This window comes from Antennarius striatus, chromosome 4 (assembly GCF_040054535.1).
Source record: "Antennarius striatus isolate MH-2024 chromosome 4, ASM4005453v1, whole genome shotgun sequence".
Classification (NCBI taxonomy): Eukaryota; Metazoa; Chordata; class Actinopteri; order Lophiiformes; family Antennariidae; genus Antennarius; species Antennarius striatus.
Genome location: NC_090779.1, coordinates 1,775,001 through 1,797,545, shown reverse-complemented (window position 1 = coordinate 1,797,545; position 22,545 = coordinate 1,775,001). Strand labels below are relative to the sequence as shown.

The following is a 22,545-nucleotide window of genomic DNA, read 5'->3' as shown; positions in this document are numbered from 1 at the left end:
TATTGCACTATTTGCAAAACTCAATCCTTGTGTACACTTCTACTGTATATTCTGTTATTACTTTGGGATCATGTTGGGATGCACAAATTTTTCTTGAAGCGCATCCCAGCGATGCACTACTTTCTGGAGGTAAAGTGAACTCTGCTTAAAGGATCTGCTGCCACAGCACACCTTCAGAAGTCCAGGCTGGAGGGGTGGAGGCTGTTGGGGCAGCAAAGAGGAACCGACATGATATTAGACAGGAGATCATCAGTTTAAAGTAAACGCTGACAGCCATCCCTCCTCATCCTGCCTGAACTCAGCCTCTATGACCACCTGACAGGAGAGATGCTGGATTCATCAATAAAACGGTCAATAAATGTGAGCTCTGAGGCAGGTAGTCACAAAAACATGGAACAAAACAAGAGGAACGAAGCTGAGGATGAAGCACCGGTAGAGATCTGAAGAAATACAGAGATAAAGGCTGGAAATTTTTCCTTTTTTAAAACTTTATTTTTGTTTCGTTTTAACAATTAAATAAAAACGTGAATGAGCAATAAAGCACAAGAATAAGACAACAACAAAAACCAGCGTTCCAAAAAGTTCCGCGTTTGACCACATGAGGGGACCCATTGCATTCTGGGAGTACCATCCAGGAACACACACAGCTGTGCCTGACAGCTGCTGAGCTGTCTACACACACCGACGGTCGTGACACCAGTGTGACACCAGTGTGACACCAGTAACACCAGTAACACCAGTAACACTAGTAAAGTAACTAAATGTAACTACTCCTTAATGTAACTAATAAATGTAACTAAATGTAACTCAGTGCAATGTAACTAAATGTAACTACTCCTTAATGTAACTAATAAATGTAACTAAATGTAACTCAGTGTAATGTAACTAAATGTAACTACTCCTTAATGTAACTAATAAATGTAACTAAATGTAACTCAGTGTAATGTAACTAAATGTAACTACTCCTTAATGTAACTAATAATGTAACTAAATGTAACTCGGTGTAATGTAACTAAATGTAACTACTCCTTAATGTAACTAATAAATGTAACTAAATGTAACTCAGTGTAATGTAACTAAATGTAACTACTCCTTAATGTAACTAATAAATGTAACTAAATGTAACTCAGTGTAATGTAACTAAATGTAACTACTCCTTAATGTAACTAATAAATGTAACTAAATGTAACTCAGTGTAATGTAACTAAATGTAACTACTCCTTAATGTAACTAATAAATGTAACTAAATGTAACTCAGTGTAATGTAACTAAATGTAACTACTCCTTAATGTAACTAAGAAATGTAACTAAATGTAACTCAGTGTAATGTAACTAAATGTAACTACTCCTTAATGTAACTAATAAATGTAACTAAATGTAACTCAGTGTAATGTAACTAAATGTAACTACTCCTTCATGTAACTAATAAATGTAACTAAATGTAACTCAGTGTAATGTAACTAAATGTAACTACTCCTTCATGTAACTAATAAATGTAACTAAATGTAACTCAGTGTAATGTAACTAAATGTAACTACTCCTTCATGTAACTAATAAATGTAACTAAATGTAACTCAGTGTAATGTAACTAAATGTAACTACTCCTTAATGTAACTAATAAATGTAACTAAATGTAACTCAGTGTAATGTAACTAAATGTAACTACTCCTTAATGTAACTAATAAATGTAACTAAATGTAACTCAGTGTAATGTAACTAAATGTAACTACTCCTTAATGTAACTAATAAATGTAACTAAATGTAACTCAGTGTAATGTAACTAAATGTAACTACTCCTTAATGTTAAATAACTGAATTTCTGACTGATTCTAGTTCCAAACATTACAGTTAGACAGAAAAAACATGTTTGTTTGTTTCTCTGTTCTAACATAAATCCTTTTCATTTGTCAGGTTATTAAACCCACAGAACTCAATCAATCAAGGATCAAACTATCAATCAATAAAGAAAAATAACATCAGACACAAGTTAGGACATTAACTTTGTTCCAAATGTATTTGTAAATGTTAAAATGGGATGAACTACTGCATTGTGGGAAAAGAATTTTTTTAAAGCACTTTTAACCTGTTTATTTTTAGACACTGACCTTTGATGCTCTTGCGGGCCACATGAAATGATGTGGAGGGCCAAAATTGGCCCCCGGGCCTTGAGTTAGACGTGTGTGATGTAGTGTATCAGATGATTATTATCTTATTTGGTGATGACCTTCACCGTTAAGGGCTGAGAAGGTCATGGAGCTGTGGATTTCTGTATCGTGTAGAGATCTTCAACATTCAAGGAAGAGTCCGTTAAAATATGACACAGATAAAAGATACTGGATTAATTTCTTATTTATTAACACACACCAGAGGCCTATGGGGAAAAAATTAAAAACTTTATTTTTGTTTCAGTTTAACAATTACATAAAAACATGAATGAACAATAAAGTACAAGAATAAGACAAAAAATACATTGTTCCAAAAAGTTCAGCGTTTGACCACATGAGGGCACCCATTGCATTCTGGGAGTACCTCCAGGAACACACACAGCTGTGTTTAGAGGTGCTAAGCCCTGCACATTCACACCAACACCAGTGTGACACCAGTAACACCAGTAACACCAGTAACACCAGTAACACCAGTGACACCAGTGACACCAGTGACACCAGTAACACCAGTGACACCAGTAACACCAGTAACACCAGTGACACCAGTAACACCAGTAACACCAGTGACACCAGTGACACCAGTGACACCAGTAACACCAGTGACACCAGTAACACCAGTAACACCAGTAACACCAGTAACACCAGTAACACCAGTGACACCAGTGACACCAGTGACACCAGTAACACCAGTGACACCAGTGACACCAGTAACATCAGTAACACCAGTAACACCAGTAACACCAGTAACACCAGTAACACCAGTAACAGCCTCACTGCGTGTCCAGGCGGGCTGGGGGGCCTTGGATGGCGTCCCTGATGGTTTGTGTGTCTGCTTGCAGCGCTTCATCGTCAGGCTGGATCCTGAGAGCTGCCTGGTAGTCCTGTAGCCCTGAGGAAACATCCCATAATAGATGAGCTGCCAGCAGACCTTCACACAGCGCTGACAGACCTCGGGGGTTCTCACCTTCTGCATAGAGCTGCAGCTGGCAGAAAGCAGATCCTCGGCGGACGTGGGCTCTGCTTCTGGAGGCTGCATTCGCTGCCACTGGGGGAGTCAGCAGAACCAGAGCCTGTAGGAACACCAGTGCATTATGGGAGATGTAGGATAGGGATGAGCGAGTACACCGCCATCTGTATCTGTATCTGTTCAACCAGCTAAATTCTCTGTATCTGTACAGAGATTGGTGGGGCTTCAATCACGACTTTATTTTAAGTCTGAAATTGATAAGTATTGATCAGAAGTTGATATTTTTATTGTTTATTTAAAACTATTTTCAGAACAGCCTCAAAATGGAGATTCAAATCAATGATTTTGATCACAAAAGTAAAGGAATTATTTAGTTTTTAATGAACTCAGAACATAAAGTCATTAATGACACAACACATGCAAAAGGAAATTATGAACTACAAAGTATACATGAACAAGAATCGTCCCACTCAACAATGAACAATTAATTTGTTTTGATGATCAAACTGTCTTTTTGTAATTATTTATTGATTGTTTACCACCCAATGTTCTTACCATGTTTCTTTTTACACAGAGTTAAACAATGCTGGTGAAAATGAATGAATGAATGAATGAATGAATGAATGAATGAATGAATGAATGAATGAATGAATGAATGAATGAATGAATGAATGAATGAATGAATGAACACACACACACACACCTGAGAGGAGTCCTCGATGGCCTTGTGCAGGTTCCTGAGCTTCAGGTGACACGCTGCCCTGTTTGAATACAACGCTGGGATGTCCCTGTGGAGCCTGAGGGCCAGACTGTAGGCGTTCACGGCCCCCAGGTAGTCACCAGACACAAAGCACTGGCTGGAGGAAACACTCTGGAGTCACGCCGTCAGTCTGAACACACTCCTGTTCACTCAGTCTGGAACAACCTTCACTTACTCTCCTTTGTCCTTCAGCCAATCAGCACGGAGCTCCTTCTCCGTCAGACCCCCCAGCTCTACAGCGTCTGGATCTCCAGCACGTCTGGCTTCAGCTTGTTTCCTGCTCCACTGGTGGATGGAAGGTGACAGATGTTCACGTTAATATTAACGTGACCCCCCCCAGCAGACGGCGTGACAGGAGGGATGAAGGATCCTCCAGTCCTGCAGACATCAGGGGGGGAACCCCCCAGCTCTCACCTCCTCCTCCTCAGCAGCTCTGGACTCCCTGAGGGGTGTTGGGAAAACTCGTGTGGTGAATCTGACTGGGATGTTTCCAGAAGGTCTCTGAGCAGGCAGCTCCTCTGGACGTCCAGCGGACTGCTTCTCCGTGGGGGGGTCCGGCGGGGCGGGGGCGTGGCTCTGACGGCGGACCTGGCGCTGGGCTTCTTCTGACGCTCCTGTCTCTGGTCTCAGCTGCCAGGCTTCCAGCTCCGCTCTGGTCTTCTCTCTCTCAGCGTCCTTCACCTTCTGGACGGCGTCTCGTTCCTCCTGTTCTAACTGGATCAGGAAAAACCTTCAGTCTGTCCGTCACACAGCACGTCCACCATCAGAGTGGTGAGTGTGTGTGTGTGTGTGTGTGTGTGTGTGTGTGTGTGTGTGTGTGTGTGTGTGTGTGTGTGTGTGTGTGTGTGTGTGTGTGTGTGTGTGTGTGTGTGTGTGTGTGTGTGTGTGTGTGTTTCATGGCTGGATGTGGACCTCACTGAATGCTACCTTCATCAGCGTCTCCAGCCCATATCTCCTCTCTGCCTGCTTCTGTGCTGCCTTGGATGTGGATTGTGAAGAAAGCTTTTCCTGGTATTTCACCACAGCCCGTTCCCTGACTTCCCTCTGTTGGACTTTATCATCTGGAAAACATCCCTTTATCGTCATCTGATGCAAAACTCTGCATTAACTCATATATTTTTCATATATAAGGCGCACTGTCAGTTTTTGAGAACATTAAATCCTGTAGTGTTCCAGTCTCAGAGGAAAACTGATTGAAAGGCAAACAGAGAGTAATCAGTGTTAATCCATTACATCACACACATTCACACCTGGAGCTGCATCAGTTTGTCTGTGTGTGAACAAAGCAGAGAGCAGCTAAAAACCAAAGTTTAGACAATAAACGTGATTCTGAATTATTATATTATTATTATTATTATTATTATTATTATTATTATTATTATTATTATTATTATTATTATTATTATTATTATTATTATCATTATTATCATTATTATTATTATTATTATATCATCACTATTATTATCATTATTATCATTAATAGCATTATTATTATTATCATTATCATTATTTTTATTATTATTATTATTATTATTATTGTTGTTGTTTTTATTTATATTATTATCATCATTTTTTATCATTATTATTTTTGTTATTATTATTATTATCATTATTATTAGTATTATTATTAGTATTAGTAGTATCATTATTAGAATTATTATTATTATTATCGTTATTATTATTATCATTATTATTAGTAGTAGTATTCGTGTTATTATTATTATCATTATTATTATTATTATCATTATTATTATTATTATCATTATTGTTATTATTAGTAGTATCATTATTAGCATTATTTTTATTATTACTGTTATTATTACTATTATTTGATTTTGAGAATAATTGAGTGGTCAAATATCTAAGAAATAAAGGAGTTTATTTTATCTTAACAGTCGAGCAGCAGATGAACAGTTCCTCCACAGAGTCTCAGCAGAACTGATTTATTCTTTCAGGGGGGGGCAGTGGCTCAGTGGTGAGGCGGGCGGTAGAGCGAGTCGTCCTATGATTTCAAGATCGGCGGTTCGATTCCCGCTCCCACCCCAAAAAATACCCGGAGGTGAACTGACAGTGGGAGGCGTCAGCTCACCCCCGGAGCACTACCAAGGCGCCCCTGAGCAAAGTGCCGTCCCCCTTTACAAGTTGCTTAATTGAGGCGCACCAAGATAGATAGATAGATACTTTATTAATCCCAGAGGAAATTGTATTAAGGAGCTGCCTGCCACTCTACCTCCCTGCATACCAACAGGCCCCCTTGTGTGTGTGTGTGCTACAGGGGCCTGTATACACTAATATATATATATATGTATATATATATACATATATACATATGTATGCATGCGTTTTAATCATTAGCTAGAGTGTGCATTCTTAATTTCCCTTCGGGGATCAAAACAGTATATTAAATAAAAAAATTGAAAATTAAATTAAAATTATTCTGTGATTTTTGCTGACTGAAAACTCTGAACTGTATTGTGTTCATTAGTTGTGTGTCTTTCAATGTGTGTGTAGATGATCACTTGTAGACCAACACACCGTGTTCCACTCCAACCACTAATCCATTAAACCCAGATGAAGATGGACCAGTTTCCTGTGAGACTGGAACCTTCCATTCCCTGGTGGCTCCACAGACAGGCTGAGGACTGTGTGCTGGATCAGCTCCATGATGCTCTTACATGTGGTGATCATCAGCTGCTCCCACATCCCCTGGATCTTTTTGGGCAAACTGAAGCAGGCCACTCCATTTCCCACCTTTGCTGTTCCTCTGACGTCATCAACAGGCTGGAACAGGAAGGCTTCGAACAGATACGGCGGGAAATGCACCTGTAAAAAAGTTAGAGGAGGTGGTGACGTCATTCTGTCGTAGCGTGACTCTCGTTGCCATGACTACCTCCACACGGACTAACGGGGCTCAGATGGAACTCTCCCTTTCACCACCGGGTTCCTCTGACGGAAGCCGGCGTTACACTCCAGAAAACGGGGATTAAAAGCAGCCCACGAGTGATGCTGTGTGTCTCCATCCAGAGGTGTCGATTTGACTAGTTTTTATTAGTTTTATTAGTTTTTCTTCATCCGTCTGGTCGCAGACCAAACCAATCGTTTTCATGTCTTCAGATCCAGACGGTCTGAACCACACAGAAATCATTGAAACAGGTTTTCATCAGGCAGTAAACAAAACTCCTGAAATGAATTAACAATCATTATAACACTGATTTGTTTCCTGTAACAAACAAAACTATGAAATAAACGACAATCATCATGAAACCTTTTTCAACTGTCATGAATCCAAAACCAATTAAATGAATAAACTATTACTATTATTACATACAAAGTATGAAAAAGTATTAATGGTGATTTGGAATTTTAAATGATGTAATCCACTGAAACAACTCAGCATATCATAGATTAAACAGATTAATATTCCTCACAATAAACACAAATTCACATATGATTTAATATTTGCACACCGTTCCTTTTTCCAACCATAACAGCATTTCTAGACTTCTGGACTATTATTTATCTGTTTGGCTTCATCTGAACCCACTGACTATCTCTGTTCCTTATGTCTTCATCTAATTAATACATCTAATTATATTTTCTTTAACTAACGCCTTGTGATGTTTCCTTTAACATTTCTGACAGCATTCAGGTTCTTATCTATTACACACATTTACACTCTATTACACACTATTACACTCTATTACCATCTATTGCACACTATGACACACTATTACACTCTATTACACACTATTACACTCTATTACCATCTATTGCACACTATGACACACTATTACACTCTATTACACTCTATTACACTCTATTACCATCTATTACACACTATTACACGCTATTACCACTGACACACCTTCAGATACTCGTCCGTGGACACCACGTCCACCCGGTCGGCTCTGTGTCCTTTCAGATCCACGCTGATGCAGACCGTGGACTCGGTCTGAGTCCAGCTGTAGTCCGACACCATCAGAGGCATGTTCACGGCTCTGGTCCCAGATCTGGACCAGAACCCACAACCGAACCCAGAGACCAACCACTGCCCCCCCCGGCTCACACAGATCACACCTGTCTGTCTTTGTTGTCTCTCACTTTCATGTGCGGCGTCCCGTCGCCATAGAGACGAGAGTTACGTCACGTTGTGTTCAGGTCCGTCGGAAAAATCCAATCAGGGCTTCTAATGGACAAAATAGAATCTAGTAATCAATGAAACTGAACGTTCACTAGTAGATTAAATTATAATCCAGGTCGTTTCCGTTTGCAGCTCCTGATTTTTACCTTCAGTTTCCAGCTGGACACGTTCACCTCTGATTGGTCAGATTTACTGCACTGATGACCTTGAACGTCTCACACGGACGAATAAAAGTTCGATGAGACTCGATCCTCCAGACCATAATAATCAACTCCCACAACGACACGAATAATGAAGTCAACCCGTTCCCTTTGACTGTTGGTCTTCTGACTTTGAACAGGTTCAGGTGAGTGAAGGTCTAACACGTGGATTGTTGTCTCCGGGCTCTGATTGGATGGATTTGGTCACAGCTGCTTCTGGTTTGGGAAAAAAACCGTTTCTAACAAGTAAAGGAGGGCTCGTCCGGGATTTGAACCCGGGACCTCTCGCACCCTAAGCGAGAATCATACCCCTAGACCAACGAGCCGCGGGGGAGACGTCGGTCTGGTTCGGGGTGTTGCTGCTCAACTGGGGTTTAGTCACTGAGAAAACCGATGACGTCATGGGTCTCCTCCACGTGAGTGTGTGTTTGAACACGACCTCCGTCACACCTCCGTCACACGAACACACAACTGCCCCATAATAATCCATCAAACTACTGTTAGTGGAAGAGGATTTACCAGGTGTTACACTGCCACCCAGTGGTCCAGATAGGGACTGCACCTGATCATTAAAAATGGACAGAACTTTATTTTGACTCATTAGTCAAAAAAAGTTAGAAGATCAGACAAACTTAACATAATTAGGTCGACAAAACATAAAAATACTAAACAAAACGTCAGAATGACATAAAAAATGTAATAAAAACAAGCCTCTGTGTGCTCCAACCGATCGATAAATGGGGCAATACCACGTGACCAGCATCAGCCGACGTCATATAGAACCGTCAGGACATTCATACAGTATACTGTACACACACACACACACACACACACACACACACACACACACACACACACACACACACACACACACACACACACACACACACACACACACACACAGTGTTTTATACTACCTTATATTCAGACCGACTGTTGAACCTACTGGTTATTATTTCTCAGCTGTTTTCAGACACACAACCTGCAGGTTGGGTTCAGGGGTTAATAATATTCAGGGGTTAATAATATTCATTTAAAACTGTTCATCCAGACAAATGTTTTCTCTGGTAATTGAGGATTTTTTTGCCAAATGTTCTTTAACTGTATTTTTATTTGTTTTTTAAATGACATTTTGAATATTTTAATTTGTTGTGCAGTGTTTTACTCAAACACGTCATCCGATCCATTCTATTTCAGAGACAGAGGATACGTTTATACAACGATGAAGAGAATGTTGAACTTATTTCGTCCCAAGAAGCGATTGCCTGTTTCTCCTGGTGGGGGGGCTGAACCTTGTGGTGGCGTCGAGATCTGACCCAACAACCACAGGATGCTTCCTGAGGCTGATCCACAGGCTGGTCAAAGGAACAACATCCTCCAACTGGATCACACCAGGTGAGAGACCCATCGTCACGACACTTTGGGGTTTATTGTTAAATCTTGTTTGTAAAATTAATCTCTCTGCGTGATTATTTATTTACTTATTTACTTATTTATTTACTTACTTACTTATTTATTTAAAGTGCAACATTTTTCTGATCGGTCGATGTGGTTTTGGGTAAAGTGACTTCCAGAATTTGTTTTTGGCTCTCAGATTTGATGAGAACAGCTTGAACAGGGATGAGACAGTCCATAAGAGACGTGTCCAGACTCAACAGCTTGTTCTGTGTCCAGAGATGTTCTATTCTTCACACTCAAACAAAAACTTCAGGTGCTGGACCGTGTCAGCAAAAACACTTGTTGGACCTGTGCTCAAACTACTTCTACAGATTGTTGTAACTGTGAGGTGATAAAGAATGCATGTTTATCATGAAGGACGATGAAATGTTCTCCTTCCCTCCAGGAACGATGAAGAACGGGGCTGGCATCAACACACAGATGGAGGTGACTATTCCCAGGATGCATCAACAGATTTATTCAACACGTCAGTTTGTTCTTCTGTCCAGAATTGCTCTGAACGTGTCTGAGGACAGAGACGTCAGCATGGTGGACTGTGTTAACCCAGGCCACCATGATATTGTGAGAAATAATTTACATGATCAGTGTCTTCATGTAGGAGAATATTGATAATTATTAATAATAAAATTTCGAGTCAATTGAGTAAATTTATTTATTTTTTTTTTAATTTTATTTCATTTTTTATGTAAAAATGAAAATAAATAAAAATAGATAAAATTTCCAGTCATTTGAGTAAATTTCTTATTTTATTTTATTTTTTTATATAAAGATAAAATGATTAAATAAAGAAAAAAAAAATTCGAGTCAATTGAGTGAATTGATTCCAGAGCATATCAAACTGGTATTGATTGATTCCCAATAAGTGGCTCAGGGTGAAACAAGGTGTGACCCCTGCTCCATGGTGCTTGTCATGACGTCATAGTGTCTCTCCCAACTCCATCTGAGATCGATCTCCGTGACACTGAGGTGGACGCAGAGCCTCGACCAGCAGGGGGAGCTGTTGATCAGCAGGGTTTGTGGAGGTCTGAACTGCCACAGCACCAGACCCCAGTTCACCCGTACTAGACCGAACCAGACCGACGTCTCCCCCGCGGCTCGTTGGTCTAGGGGTATGATTCTCGCTTAGGGTGCGAGAGGTCCCGGGTTCAAATCCCGGACGAGCCCTACTTTACTTGTTAGAAACGGTTTTTTTCCCAAACCAGAAGCAGCTGTGACCAAATCCATCCAATCAGAGCCCGGAGACAACAATCCACGTGTTAGACCTTCACTCACCTGAACCTGTTCAAAGTCAGAAGACCAACAGTCAAAGGGAACGGGTTGACTTCATTATTCGTGTCGTTGTGGGAGTTGATTATTATGGTCTGGAGGATCGAGTCTCATCGAACTTTTATTCGTCCGTGTGAGACGTTCAAGGTCATCAGTGCAGTAAATCTGACCAATCAGAGGTGAAGGTGTCCAGCTGGAAACTGAAGGTAAAAATCAGGAGCTGCAAACGGAAACGACCTGGATTATAATTTAATCTACTAGTGAACGTTCAGTTTCATTGATTACTAGATTCTATTTTGTCCATTAGAAGCCTTGATTGGATTTTTCCGATGGACCTGAACACAACGTGACGTAACTCTCGTCTCTATGGCGACGGGACGCCGCACATGAAAGTGAGAGACAACAAAGACAGACAGGTGTGATCTGTGTGAGCCGGGGGGGCAGTGGTTGGTCTCTGGGTTCGGTTGTGGGTTCTGGTCCAGATCTGGGACCAGAGCCGTGAACATGCCTCTGATGGTGTCGGACTACAGCTGGACTCAGACCGAGTCCACGGTCTGCATCAGCGTGGATCTGAAAGGACACAGAGCCGACCGGGTGGACGTGGTGTCCACGGACGAGTATCTGAAGGTGTGTCAGTGGTAATAGCGTGTAATAGTGTGTAATAGATGGTAATAGAGTGTAATAGAGTGTAATAGAGTGTAATAGTGTGTCATAGTGTGCAATAGATGGTAATAGAGTGTAATAGAGTGTAATAGTGTGTAATAGAGTGTAATAGTGTGTCATACTGTGCAATAGATGGTAATAGAGTGTAATAGAGTGCAATAGTGTGTCATAGTGTGTAATAGATGGCAACAGAGTGTCATAGTGTGCAATAGATGGTAATAGAGTGTAATAGTGTGTAATAGTGTGTAATAGATGGCAACAGAGTGTCATAGTATGTAATAGAGTGTAATAGTGTGTCATAGTGAACAATAGATGGCAACAGAGTGTCATAGTGTTTAATAGATGGTAATAGAGTGTAATAGTGTGTAATAGAGTGTAAATGTGTGTAATAGATAAGAACCTGAATGCTGTCAGAAATGTTAAAGGAAACATCACAAGGCGTTAGTTAAAGAAAATATAATTAGACGTATTAATTAGATGAAGACATAAGGAACAGAGATAGTCAGTGGGTTCAGATGAAGCCAAACAGATAAATAATAGTCCAGAAGTCTAGAAATGCTGTTATGGTTGGAAAAAGGAACGGTGTGCAAATATTAAATCATATGTGAATTTGTGTTTATTGTGAGGAATATTAATCTGTTTAATCTATGATATGCTGAGTTGTTTCAGTGGATTACATCATTTAAAATTCCAAATCACCATTAATACTTTTTCATACTTTGTATGTAATAATAGTAATAGTTTATTCATTTAATTGGTTTTGGATTCATGACAGTTGAAAAAGGTTTCATGATGATTGTCGTTTATTTCATAGTTTTATTTGTTACAGGAAACAAATCAGTGTTATAATGATTGATAATTCATTTCAGGAGTTTTGTTTACTGCCTGATGAAAACCTGTTTCAATGATTTCTGTGTGGTTCAGACCGTCTGGATCTGAAGACATGAAAACGATTGGTTTGGTCTGCGACCAGACGGATGAAGAAAAACTAATAAAACTAATAAAAACTAGTCAAATCGACACCTCTGGATGGAGACACACAGCATCACTCGTGGGCTGCTTTTAATCCCCGTTTTCTGGAGTGTAACGCCGGCTTCCGTCAGAGGAACCCGGTGGTGAAAGGGAGAGTTCCATCTGAGCCCCGTTGGTCCGTGTGGAGGTAGTCATGGCAACGAGAGTCACGCTACGACAGAATGACGTCACCACCTCCTCTAACTTTTTTACAGGTGCATTTCCCGCCGTATCTGTTCGAAGCCTTCCTGTTCCAGCCTGTTGATGACGTCAGAGGAACAGCAAAGGTGGGAAATGGAGTGGCCTGCTTCAGTTTGCCCAAAAAGATCCAGGGGATGTGGGAGCAGCTGATGATCACCACATGTAAGAGCATCATGGAGCTGATCCAGCACACAGTCCTCAGCCTGTCTGTGGAGCCACCAGGGAATGGAAGGTTCCAGTCTCACAGGAAACTGGTCCATCTTCATCTGGGTTTAATGGATTAGTGGTTGGAGTGGAACACGGTGTGTTGGTCTACAAGTGATCATCTACACACACATTGAAAGACACACAACTAATGAACACAATACAGTTCAGAGTTTTCAGTCAGCAAAAATCACAGAATAATTTTAATTTAATTTTCAATTTTTTTATTTAATATACTGTTTTGATCCCCGAAGGGAAATTAAGAATGCACACTCTAGCTAATGATTAAAACGCATGCATACATATGTATATATGTATATATATATACATATATATATATATTAGTGTATACAGGCCCCTGTAGCACACACACACACAAGGGGGCCTGTTGGTATGCAGGGAGGTAGAGTGGCAGGCAGCTCCTTAATACAATTTCCTCTGGGATTAATAAAGTATCTATCTATCTATCTTGGTGCGCCTCAATTAAGCAACTTGTAAAGGGGGACGGCACCTTGCTCAGGGGCGCCTTGGTAGTGCTCCGGGGGTGAGCTGACGCCTCCCACTGTCAGCTCACCTCCAGGTATTTTTTGGGGTGGGAGCGGGAATCGAACCGCCGATCTTGAAATCATAGGAAGACTCGCTCTACCGCCCGCTTCACCACTGAGCCACTGCCCCCCCCTGAAAGAATAAATCAGTTCTGCTGAGACTCTGTGGAGGAACTGTTCATCTGCTGCTCGACTGTTAAGATAAAATAAACTCCTTTATTTCTTAGATATTTGAACACCCTGAATTATTCTCAAAATCATAAAAAATAATAATAACAATAATAATAATTCTAATAATGATACTACTACTACTACTACTACTACTACTACTAATAATAATAACAAAAATAATAATGATAAAAAAAGATGATAATAATATAAATAAAAACAACAACAATAATAATAATAACAATAATGATAATAATGATGATGATAATAATAATAATAATAATAATAATAATAATTCAGAATCACGTTTATTGTCTAAACTTTGGTTTTTAGCTGCTCTCTGCTTTGTTCACACACAGACAAACTGATGCAGCTCCAGGTGTGAATGTGTGTGATGTAATGGATTAACACTGATTACTCTCTGTTTGCCTTTCAATCAGTTTTCCTCTGAGACTGGAACACTACAGGATTTAATTTTCTCAAACACTGACAGTGCGCCTTATATATGAAAAATATATGAGTTAATGCAGAGTTTTGCATCAGATGACGATAAAGGGATGTTTTCCAGATGATAAAGTCCAACAGAGGGAAGTCAGGGAACGGGCTCTGGTGAAATACCAGGAAAAGCTTTCTTCACAATCCACATCCAAGGCAGCACAGAAGCAGGCAGAGAGGAGATATGGGCTGGAGACGCTGATGAAGGTAGCATTCAGTCAGGTCCACATCCACCCATGAAACACACACACACACACACACACACACACACACACACACACACACACACACACACAAACACACACACACACTCACCACTCTGATGGTGGACGTGCTGTGTGACGGACAGACTGAAGGTTTTTCCTGATCCAGTTAGAACAGGAGGAACGAGACGCCGTCCAGAAGGTGAAGGACGCTGAGAGAGAGAAGACCAGAGCGGAGCTGGAAGCCTGGCAGCTGAGACCAGAGACAGGAGCGTCAGAAGAAGCCCAGCGCCAGGTCCGCCGTCAGAGCCACGCCCCCGCCCCGCCGGACCCCCCCACGGAGAAGCAGTCCGCTGGACGTCCAGAGGAGCTGCCTGCTCAGAGACCTTCTGGAAACATCCCAGTCAGATTCACCACACGAGTTTTCCCAACACCCCTCAGGGAGTCCAGAGCTGCTGAGGAGGAGGAGGTGAGAGCTGGGGGGTTCCCCCCCTGATGTCTGCAGGACTGGAGGATCCTTCATCCCTCCTGTCACGCCGTCTGCTGGGGGGGGTCACGTTAATATTAACGTGAACATCTGTCACCTTCCATCCACCAGTGGAGCAGGAAACAAGCTGAAGCCAGACGTGCTGGAGATCCAGACGCTGTAGAGCTGGGGGGTCTGACGGAGAAGGAGCTCCGTGCTGATTGGCTGAAGGACAAAGGAGAGTAAGTGAAGGTTGTTCCAGACTGAGTGAACAGGAGTGTGTTCAGACTGACGGCGTGACTCCAGAGTGTTTCCTCCAGCCAGTGCTTTGTGTCTGGTGACTACCTGGGGGCCGTGAACGCCTACAGTCTGGCCCTCAGGCTCCACAGGGACATCCCAGCGTTGTATTCAAACAGGGCAGCGTGTCACCTGAAGCTCAGGAACCTGCACAAGGCCATCGAGGACTCCTCTCAGGTGTGTGTGTGTGTGTTCATTCATTCATTCATTCATTCATTCATTCATTCATTCATTCATTCATTCATTCATTTTCACCAGCATTGTTTAACTCTGTGTAAAAAGAAACATGGTAAGAACATTGGGTGGTAAACAATCAATAAATAATTACAAAAAGACAGTTTGATCATCAAAACAAATTAATTGTTCATTGTTGAGTGGGACGATTCTTGTTCATGTATACTTTGTAGTTCATAATTTCCTTTTGCATGTGTTGTGTCATTAATGACTTTATGTTCTGAGTTCATTAAAAACGAAATAATTCCTTTACTTTTGTGATCAAAATCATTGATTTGAATCTCCATTTTGAGGCTGTTCTGTAAATAGTTTTAAAATAAACAATAAAAATATCAACTTCTGATCAATACATATCAATTTCAGACTTAAAATAAAGTCGTGATTGAAGCCCCACCAATCTCTGTACAGATACAGAGAATTAGCTGGTTGAACAGATACAGATACAGATGGGGGTGTACTCGCTCATCCCTATCCTACATCTCCCATAATGCACTGGTGTTCCTACAGGCTCTGGTTCTGCTGACTCCCCCAGTGGCAGCGAATGCAGCCTCCAGAAGCAGAGCCCACGTCCGCCGAGGATCTGCTTTCTGCCAGCTGCAGCTCTATGCAGAAGGTGAGAACCCCCGAGGTCTGTCAGCGCTGTGTGAAGGTCTGCTGGCAGCTCATCTATTATGGGATGTTTCCTCAGGGCTACAGGACTACCAGGCAGCTCTCAGGATCCAGCCTGACGATGAAGCGCTGCAAGCAGACACACAAACCATCAGGGACGCCATCCAAGGCCCCCCAGCCCGTCTGGACACGCAGTGAGGCTGTTACTGGTGTTACTGGTGTCACTGGTGTCACTGGTGTTACTGGTGTTACTGGTGTTACTGGTGTTACTGGTGTTACTGGTGTCACTGGTGTTACTGGTGTTACTGGTGTTATTGGTGTTACTGGTGTTACTGGTGTCACTGGTGTCACTGGTGTCACTGGTGTTACTGGTGTCACTGGTGTCACTGGTATCACTGGTGTTACTGGTGTTACTGGTGTTACTGGTGTTATTGGTGTTACTGGTGTCACTGGTGTCACTGGTGTTACTGGTGTTACTGGTGTCACTGATGTTAATGTTGTCACTGGTGTCACTGATGTTACTGGTGTTACTGGTGTTACTGGTGTTACTGGTGTCACTGATGTTAATGTTGTCACTGGTGTCACTGATGTTACTGGTGTTACTGGTGTTACTGGTGTTACTGGTGTCACTGGTGTTACTGGTGTTACTGGTGTCACTGGTGTCACTGGTGTTACTGGTGTCACTGGTGTTACTGGTGTCACTGATGTTAATGTTGTCACTGGTGTCACTGATGTTACTGGTGTTACTGGTGTTACTGGTGTCACTGGTGTTACTGGTGTTACTGGTGTCACTGGTGTCACTGGTGTTACTGGTGTCACTGGTGTTACTGGTGTTACTGGTGTCACTGGTGTCACTGGTGTTACTGGTGTCACTGGTGTCACTGGTGTCACTGGTGTTACTGGTGTTACTGGTGTCACTGGTGTTACTGGTGTCACTGGTGTTACTGGTGTCACTGGTGTTACTGGTGTTACTGGTGTCACTGGTGTTACTGGTGTCACTGGTGTTAATGGTGTCACTGGTGTCACTGGTGTCACTGGTGTTACTGGTGTTACTGGTGTTACTGGTGTTACTGGTGTCACTGGTGTTACTGGTGTTACTGGTGTTACTGGTGTTAGTGGTGTCACTGGTGTTACTGGTGTCACTGGTGTTACTGGTGTTACTGGTGTTACTGGTGTTACTGGTGTTACTGGTGTTACTGGTGTTACTGGTGTTACTGGTGTCACTGGTGTTACTGATGTTACTGGTGTCACTGGTGTCACTGGTGTTACTGGTGTTACTGGTGTTACTGATGTTACTGGTGTTACTGGTGTCACAGTGGTGTCGGTGTGAATGTGCAGGGCTTAGCACCTCTCAACACAGCTGTATGTGTTCCTGGAGGTAATCCCAGAATGCAATGGGTGCCCTCATGTGGTCAAACGCTGAACTTTTTGGAGCAATGTATTTTTTTTTGTCTTATTCTTGTGCTTTATTGTTCATTCATGTTTTTATTTAATTGTTAAACTGAAACCAAAATATAGTTTTTAATTTTTTTCCCATAGGCCTCTGGTGTGTGTTAATAAATAAGAAATTAATCCAGTATCTTTTATCTGTCTCATATTTTAACGGACTCTTCCTTGAATGTTGAAGATCTCTACACGATACAGAAATCCACAGCTCCATGACCTTCTCAGCCCTTAACGGTGAAGGTCATCACCAAATAAGATAATAATCATCTGATACACTACATCACATGTGTCTAACTCAAGGCCCGGGGGCCAAATTTTGCCCTCCACATCATTTCATGTGGCCCGCAAGAGCATCAAAGGTCAGTGTCTAAAAATAAACAGGTTAAAAGTGCTTTTAAAAAAATTCATTTCCCACAATGCAGTAGTTCAGCCCATTTTAACATTTACAAAATACATTTGGAACAACGTTAATGTCCTAACTTGTGTCTGATGTTATTTTTCTTTATTGATTGATAGTTTGATCCTTGATTGATGGAGTTCTGTGGGTTTAATAACCTGACAAATGAAAAGGATTTATGTTAGAACAGAGAAACAAACAAACATGTTTTTTCTGTCTAACTGTAATGTTTGGAACTAGAATCAGTCAGAAATTCAGTTATTTAACATTAAGGAGTAGTTACATTTAGTTACATTACACTGAGTTACATTTAGTTACATTTATTAGTTACATTAAGGAGTAGTTACATTTAGTTACATTACACTGAGTTACATTTAGTTACATTTATTAGTTACATTAAGGAGTAGTTACATTTAGTTACATTACACTGAGTTACATTAAGTTACATTTATTAGTTACATTAAGGAGTAGTTACATTTAGTTACATTACACTGAGTTACATTTAGTTACATTTATTAGTTACATTAAGGAGTAGTTACATTTAGTTACATTACACTGAGTTATATTTAGTTACATTTATTAGTTACATTAAGGAGTAGTTACATTTAGTTACATTATACTGAGTTACATTTAGTTACATTTATTAGTTACATTAAGGAGTAGTTACATTTAGTTACATTACACTGAGTTATATTTAGTTACATTTATTAGTTACATTAAGGAGTAGTTACATTTAGTTACATTACACTGAGTTACATTTAGTTACATTTATTAGTTACATTAAGGAGTAGTTACATTTAGTTACATTACATTTAGTTACTTTTATTAGTTACATCTGGCCCTTTGATTAAAGCCATCGGTGAAAATGACTTTGACATCTCTGAACTACATTACCCAACAATCCGAAACCGGAAGCTCTTAAGAAGAAGCTTTTATTGTGAAAGTAGCAAACAGGAAGTGTGTGCCAGCCGGATCTGACGGCAGCCTGTCTCGGTGTCGGACCTCCATCGGGTTCTGCTGCGTGGGGGTCCAGGTGAGAATGTTTCCCGGGGGGGGGGGGTTGTCCGTCTGTTAGCTGTTTCGAGCTGTTTCCAGAAACAATGACGTCATTACGATGACGCTAACAGATAACATGATGCTAACAGATGATGCTAACCTAGCAACGCAATCAGGCGGTAGGCAGCGGTTCCTTTGATTGGTGCGTTAGTGACGCGTTACTGATATATCGATTATAATGATAAAGACACCAATAACATGAATTTATTGATAATTAGCGTTGCTGACCGGAACTAGCAGGAGATTAGCGCGATAACCAGCTTTAGCCTGCTAGCGCTTGTTGCTAGGCAACAGGACTCCTCACGGGCAGTGACGTAATCCGGTAATTCCATTAGAGCAGCCCCGGTTGTCTGTTCATTCACACGGATCGATTCTTGTGTTGTGTTCGGTGTTCCGCCAGTCCGTCCCTCCTGGGGGGTCCATCCGTCAGACACCATGCTGATCCCCATCTTCACCCTGAAGCTCAACCACAAGATCAACCCCCGCATGGTGGCGGTGGGCCGGTTCGACGGGCTCCACCCGTGTCTGACCGCCGCCACCCAGACCGGGAAGGTGAGCAAAACGTTCCGTTTGTTCCTGCAGAACGTTTTGGGAGTGGAAGTCACTGAAGTAGTTACCCCATTAGGTCTGAGGGAAGCTGGGGCTCTGCCCTACACTGTGTGATCACTAATAATAAAAATAATGAATTCTACTGTAACTGAGAGGGTCGACACCAGAGGTGTCAAACTCATTTTCACTGATCAGCATCACGGCTGTCCTCAAAGGGCCAGATGTAACTAATACATGTAACTAAATGTAACTAATACATGTAACTAAATGTAACTAATACATGTAACTAAATGTAACTAATACATGTAACTAAATGTAACTAATACATGTAACTAAATGTAACTAATACATGTAACTAAATGTAACTAATACATGTAACTAAATGTAACTAATACATGTAACTAAATGTAACTAATACATGTAACTAAATGTAACTAATACATGTAACTAAATGTAACTCAGCGTAATGTAACTAAATGTAACTACTCCTTAATGTAACTAACAAATGTAACTAAATGTAACTCAGTGTAATTTAACTAAATGTAACTACTCCTTAATGTAACTAATACATGTAACTAAATTAACTCAGTGTAATGTAACTAAATGTAACTACTCCTTAATGTAACTAATACATGTAACTAAATGTAACTCAGCGTAATGTAACTAAATGTAACTACTCCTTAATGTAACTAATAAATGTAACTAAATGTAACTCAGTGTAATGTAACTAAATGTAACTACTCCTTAATGTAACTAATAAATGTAACTAAATGTAACTCAGTGTAATGTAACTAAATGTAACTACTCCTTAATGTAACTAATAAATGTAACTAAATGTAACTCAGTGTAATGTAACTAAATGTAACTACTCCTTAATGTAACTAAAAAATGTAACTAAATGTAACTCAGTGTAATGTAACTAAATGTAACTACTCCTTAATTTAACTAATAAATGTAACTAAATGTAACTCAGCGTAATGTAACTAAATGTAACTACTCCTTAATGTAACTAATAAATGTAACTAAATGTAACTCAGTGTAATGTAACTAAATGTAACTACTCCTTAATGTAACTAATAAATGTAACTAAATGTAACTACTCCTTAATGTAACTAATAAATGTAACTAAATGTAACTCAGTGTAATGTAACTAAATGTAACTACTCCTTAATTTAACTAATAAATGTAACTAAATGTAACTCAGCGTAATGTAACTAAATGTAACTACTCCTTAATGTAACTAATAAATGTAACTAAATGTAACTCAGTGTAATGTAACTAAATGTAACTACTCCTTAATGTAACTAATAAATGTAACTAAATGTAACTCAGTGTAATGTAACTAAATGTAACTACTCCTTAATGTTAAATAACTGAATTTCTGACTGATTCTAGTTCCAAACATTACAGTTAGACAGAAAAAACATGTTTGTTTGTTTCTCTGTTCTAACATAAATCCTTTTCATTTGTCAGGTTATTAAACCCACAGAACTCCATCAATCAAGGATCAAACTATCAATCAATAAAGAAAAATACCATCAGACACAAGTTAGGACATGAGGACATTGTCAAAGTTAAAAATAGACTGAATTACTGCATTGTGGGAAATGTAGTTTTTGGTCAAAGCACACTTTTGTCCTATTTATTTTCAGAGACTCTCTCCTGTAAAGCTCTTGCCACATTAAATATAAAACATTTAATGTTTTTTTCATTTCAGTATCAGCAAATGATCAGATTTTGTTTTAATTCTGTTTATTCTATCAACAAGAGCTCTAATTGGAGGACAGCTGCATGAACTTGAACAGAGCGACCGTCTCATGAACTCTTTAACTCTTTAGTACCTCCACATGTCGTTCTGAACTCCTTTTCTCCATGAATGGATGAGAAGATGTCTTCTGGTTCTGTTTGAAGGTTTTTATCCACAACCCTCACGCCCGGAGTCAGAGACCGGTGGCCCACCGACTGAGTCAGAGCGCCCAGGACTCAGACGTCTCTCTGCTCAACATCAACCAGGCCGTTACCTGTCTGACGGCGGGCCCTCTGGGGCCAAACAGCACGGGGGACACGCTGCTGGTGGGGTCCCAAACCAATCTGTTGGCTTATGATGTCCACGACAACGCTGACGTGTTCTACAGGGAGGTGAGGACACATTTCATGGAGGAGATGGAGCGTACCACTGGAAATCACTGGTGGTGACACAACTGAAGCATCACGTGATCAATACTTATTGATGTATTGAATATATAGTATATATCCTGAAGCCGTTGGAACTTCAGCAGGTTTTTTTTCTTCAAAAAATTGAGGCACGACTCAGAAATAAGTAGTGTTTATATATACAGTATGTGTGTGTGTGTATGTGTGTGTGTGTAGGTGACTGATGGGGCCAATGCCATTGTGTTGGGAAAACTGGGGGACATCCCGGCGCCTCTGGCCATCATTGGTGGGAACTGTGCCTTACAGGGGTACGACTACGAGGGCAACGACCACTTCTGGACCGTAAGAACGGAAACCTTTAAAGTGTGTGTGTGTATGTGTGTGTGTGTGTGTGTGTGTGTGTGTGTGTGTGTGTGTGTGTGTGTGACACCTGTTAAAGTTGCAAAGTTGCTCGTTCATCTGAATGTGTTGCGTTCAGGTGACTGGAGATAACGTCAGATCTCTGGTTCTCTGTGACTTCACTGGAGACGGGAAGAATGAGGTGAGACCTGCTGCCCCTCCCCCCACCTGTCTCCTGTGTTCTAGTCCCACCTCATTCAGTGTTGACTGAGCTGTAGAAACCACATGTGTCAAACTCAAGGCCCGGGGGCCAAATGTGGCCCGCCACATCGTTTTATGTGGCCCGCAAGAGCATCAAAGGTCAGAGTGTCCAAAAATAAATTGGTTTAAAGTGTGCTTTGACCTAAACTACATTTCCCACAATGCAGTAGTTCAGCCCATTTTAACTCTGACTAAACATTGTGAACAAAGTTAACGTCCTAACTTGTGTCTGATGTTATTTTTCTTTATTGATTGATAGTTTGATCCTTGATTGATGGAGTTCTGTGGGT

The 22,545-nt window shown here is 40.7% G+C and overlaps 3 protein-coding genes and 2 non-coding genes across 7 annotated transcripts in view; 3 read left to right on the top strand and 2 right to left on the bottom strand.

The window, feature by feature from the left end:
• Positions 1–2,909: 2,909 nt before the first annotated feature.
• LOC137594251 (dynein axonemal assembly factor 4-like) lies at positions 2,910–8,573 on the bottom strand. Of its 2 annotated transcripts, none has more exons than XM_068313611.1 (8): positions 7,758–8,573; positions 6,568–6,715; positions 4,820–4,953; positions 4,307–4,606; positions 4,068–4,177; positions 3,836–3,989; positions 3,130–3,235; positions 2,910–3,054 (listed from the first exon to the last, which is right to left on the bottom strand). In XM_068313611.1, exons 1-8 carry the CDS (start codon positions 7,878–7,880, stop codon positions 2,936–2,938), a joined length of 1,194 nt encoding a protein of 397 aa, XP_068169712.1. In that variant the 5' UTR covers positions 7,881–8,573; the 3' UTR covers positions 2,910–2,935. The 2 variants fall into 2 exon arrangements, with proteins under 2 accessions (XP_068169712.1, XP_068169711.1); XM_068313610.1 differs by having other exon boundaries at positions 2,910–3,235; positions 7,758–8,078; positions 8,180–8,573.
• On the bottom strand, positions 8,488–8,559 carry trnap-agg (transfer RNA proline (anticodon AGG)). The gene has a single exon. It is a non-coding gene; the product is annotated as a tRNA-Pro (tRNA).
• A 2,210-nt stretch (positions 8,574–10,783) lies between the features above and the next one.
• trnap-agg (transfer RNA proline (anticodon AGG)) lies at positions 10,784–10,855 on the top strand. The gene has a single exon. It is a non-coding gene; the product is annotated as a tRNA-Pro (tRNA).
• A 414-nt stretch (positions 10,856–11,269) lies between these two features.
• LOC137594283 (dynein axonemal assembly factor 4-like) lies at positions 11,270–16,251 on the top strand. Its single transcript, XM_068313673.1, has 8 exons — positions 11,270–11,584; positions 12,847–12,994; positions 14,318–14,451; positions 14,617–14,916; positions 15,046–15,155; positions 15,234–15,387; positions 15,952–16,057; positions 16,133–16,251. Exons 1-8 carry the CDS (start codon positions 11,462–11,464, stop codon positions 16,249–16,251), a joined length of 1,194 nt encoding a protein of 397 aa, XP_068169774.1. The 5' UTR covers positions 11,270–11,461.
• A 2,589-nt stretch (positions 16,252–18,840) lies between these two features.
• bbs2 (Bardet-Biedl syndrome 2) overlaps positions 18,841–22,545 on the top strand; it is a 14,123-nt gene continuing 10,418 nt past the window's right edge. For both annotated transcript variants that reach the window (XM_068313448.1, XM_068313447.1), the window contains exons 1-5: positions 18,841–18,929; positions 19,353–19,504; positions 21,413–21,640; positions 21,872–21,997; positions 22,134–22,196. In XM_068313448.1, the coding sequence (XP_068169549.1) occupies positions 19,388–19,504; positions 21,413–21,640; positions 21,872–21,997; positions 22,134–22,196 (534 nt within the window). In that variant the 5' untranslated portion in view covers positions 18,841–18,929; positions 19,353–19,387. The remainder of the gene's footprint in view (positions 18,930–19,352; positions 19,505–21,412; positions 21,641–21,871; positions 21,998–22,133; positions 22,197–22,545) is intronic.

Bases quoted from the DNA above. Each gene is read 5' to 3' on its own strand.
- LOC137594283 (XM_068313673.1), top strand. From the start codon at position 11,462: ATGCCTCTGATGGTGTCGGACTACAGCTGGACTCAGACCGAGTCCACG. The intron at 12,995-14,317 runs GTAAGAGCATCA...GATGTTTTCCAG, and splicing joins GCAGCTGATGATCACCACAT to ATGATAAAGTCCAACAGAGG. The intron at 14,917-15,045 runs GTGAGAGCTGGG...TCCATCCACCAG, and splicing joins GAGCTGCTGAGGAGGAGGAG to TGGAGCAGGAAACAAGCTGA.
- LOC137594251 (XM_068313610.1), bottom strand. From the start codon at position 7,880: ATGCCTCTGATGGTGTCGGACTACAGCTGGACTCAGACCGAGTCCACG. The intron at 4,954-6,567 runs GTAAGAGCATCA...GATGTTTTCCAG, and splicing joins GCAGCTGATGATCACCACAT to ATGATAAAGTCCAACAGAGG. The intron at 3,236-3,835 runs GTGTGTGTGTGT...GTGTTCCTACAG, and splicing joins CCATCGAGGACTCCTCTCAG to GCTCTGGTTCTGCTGACTCC.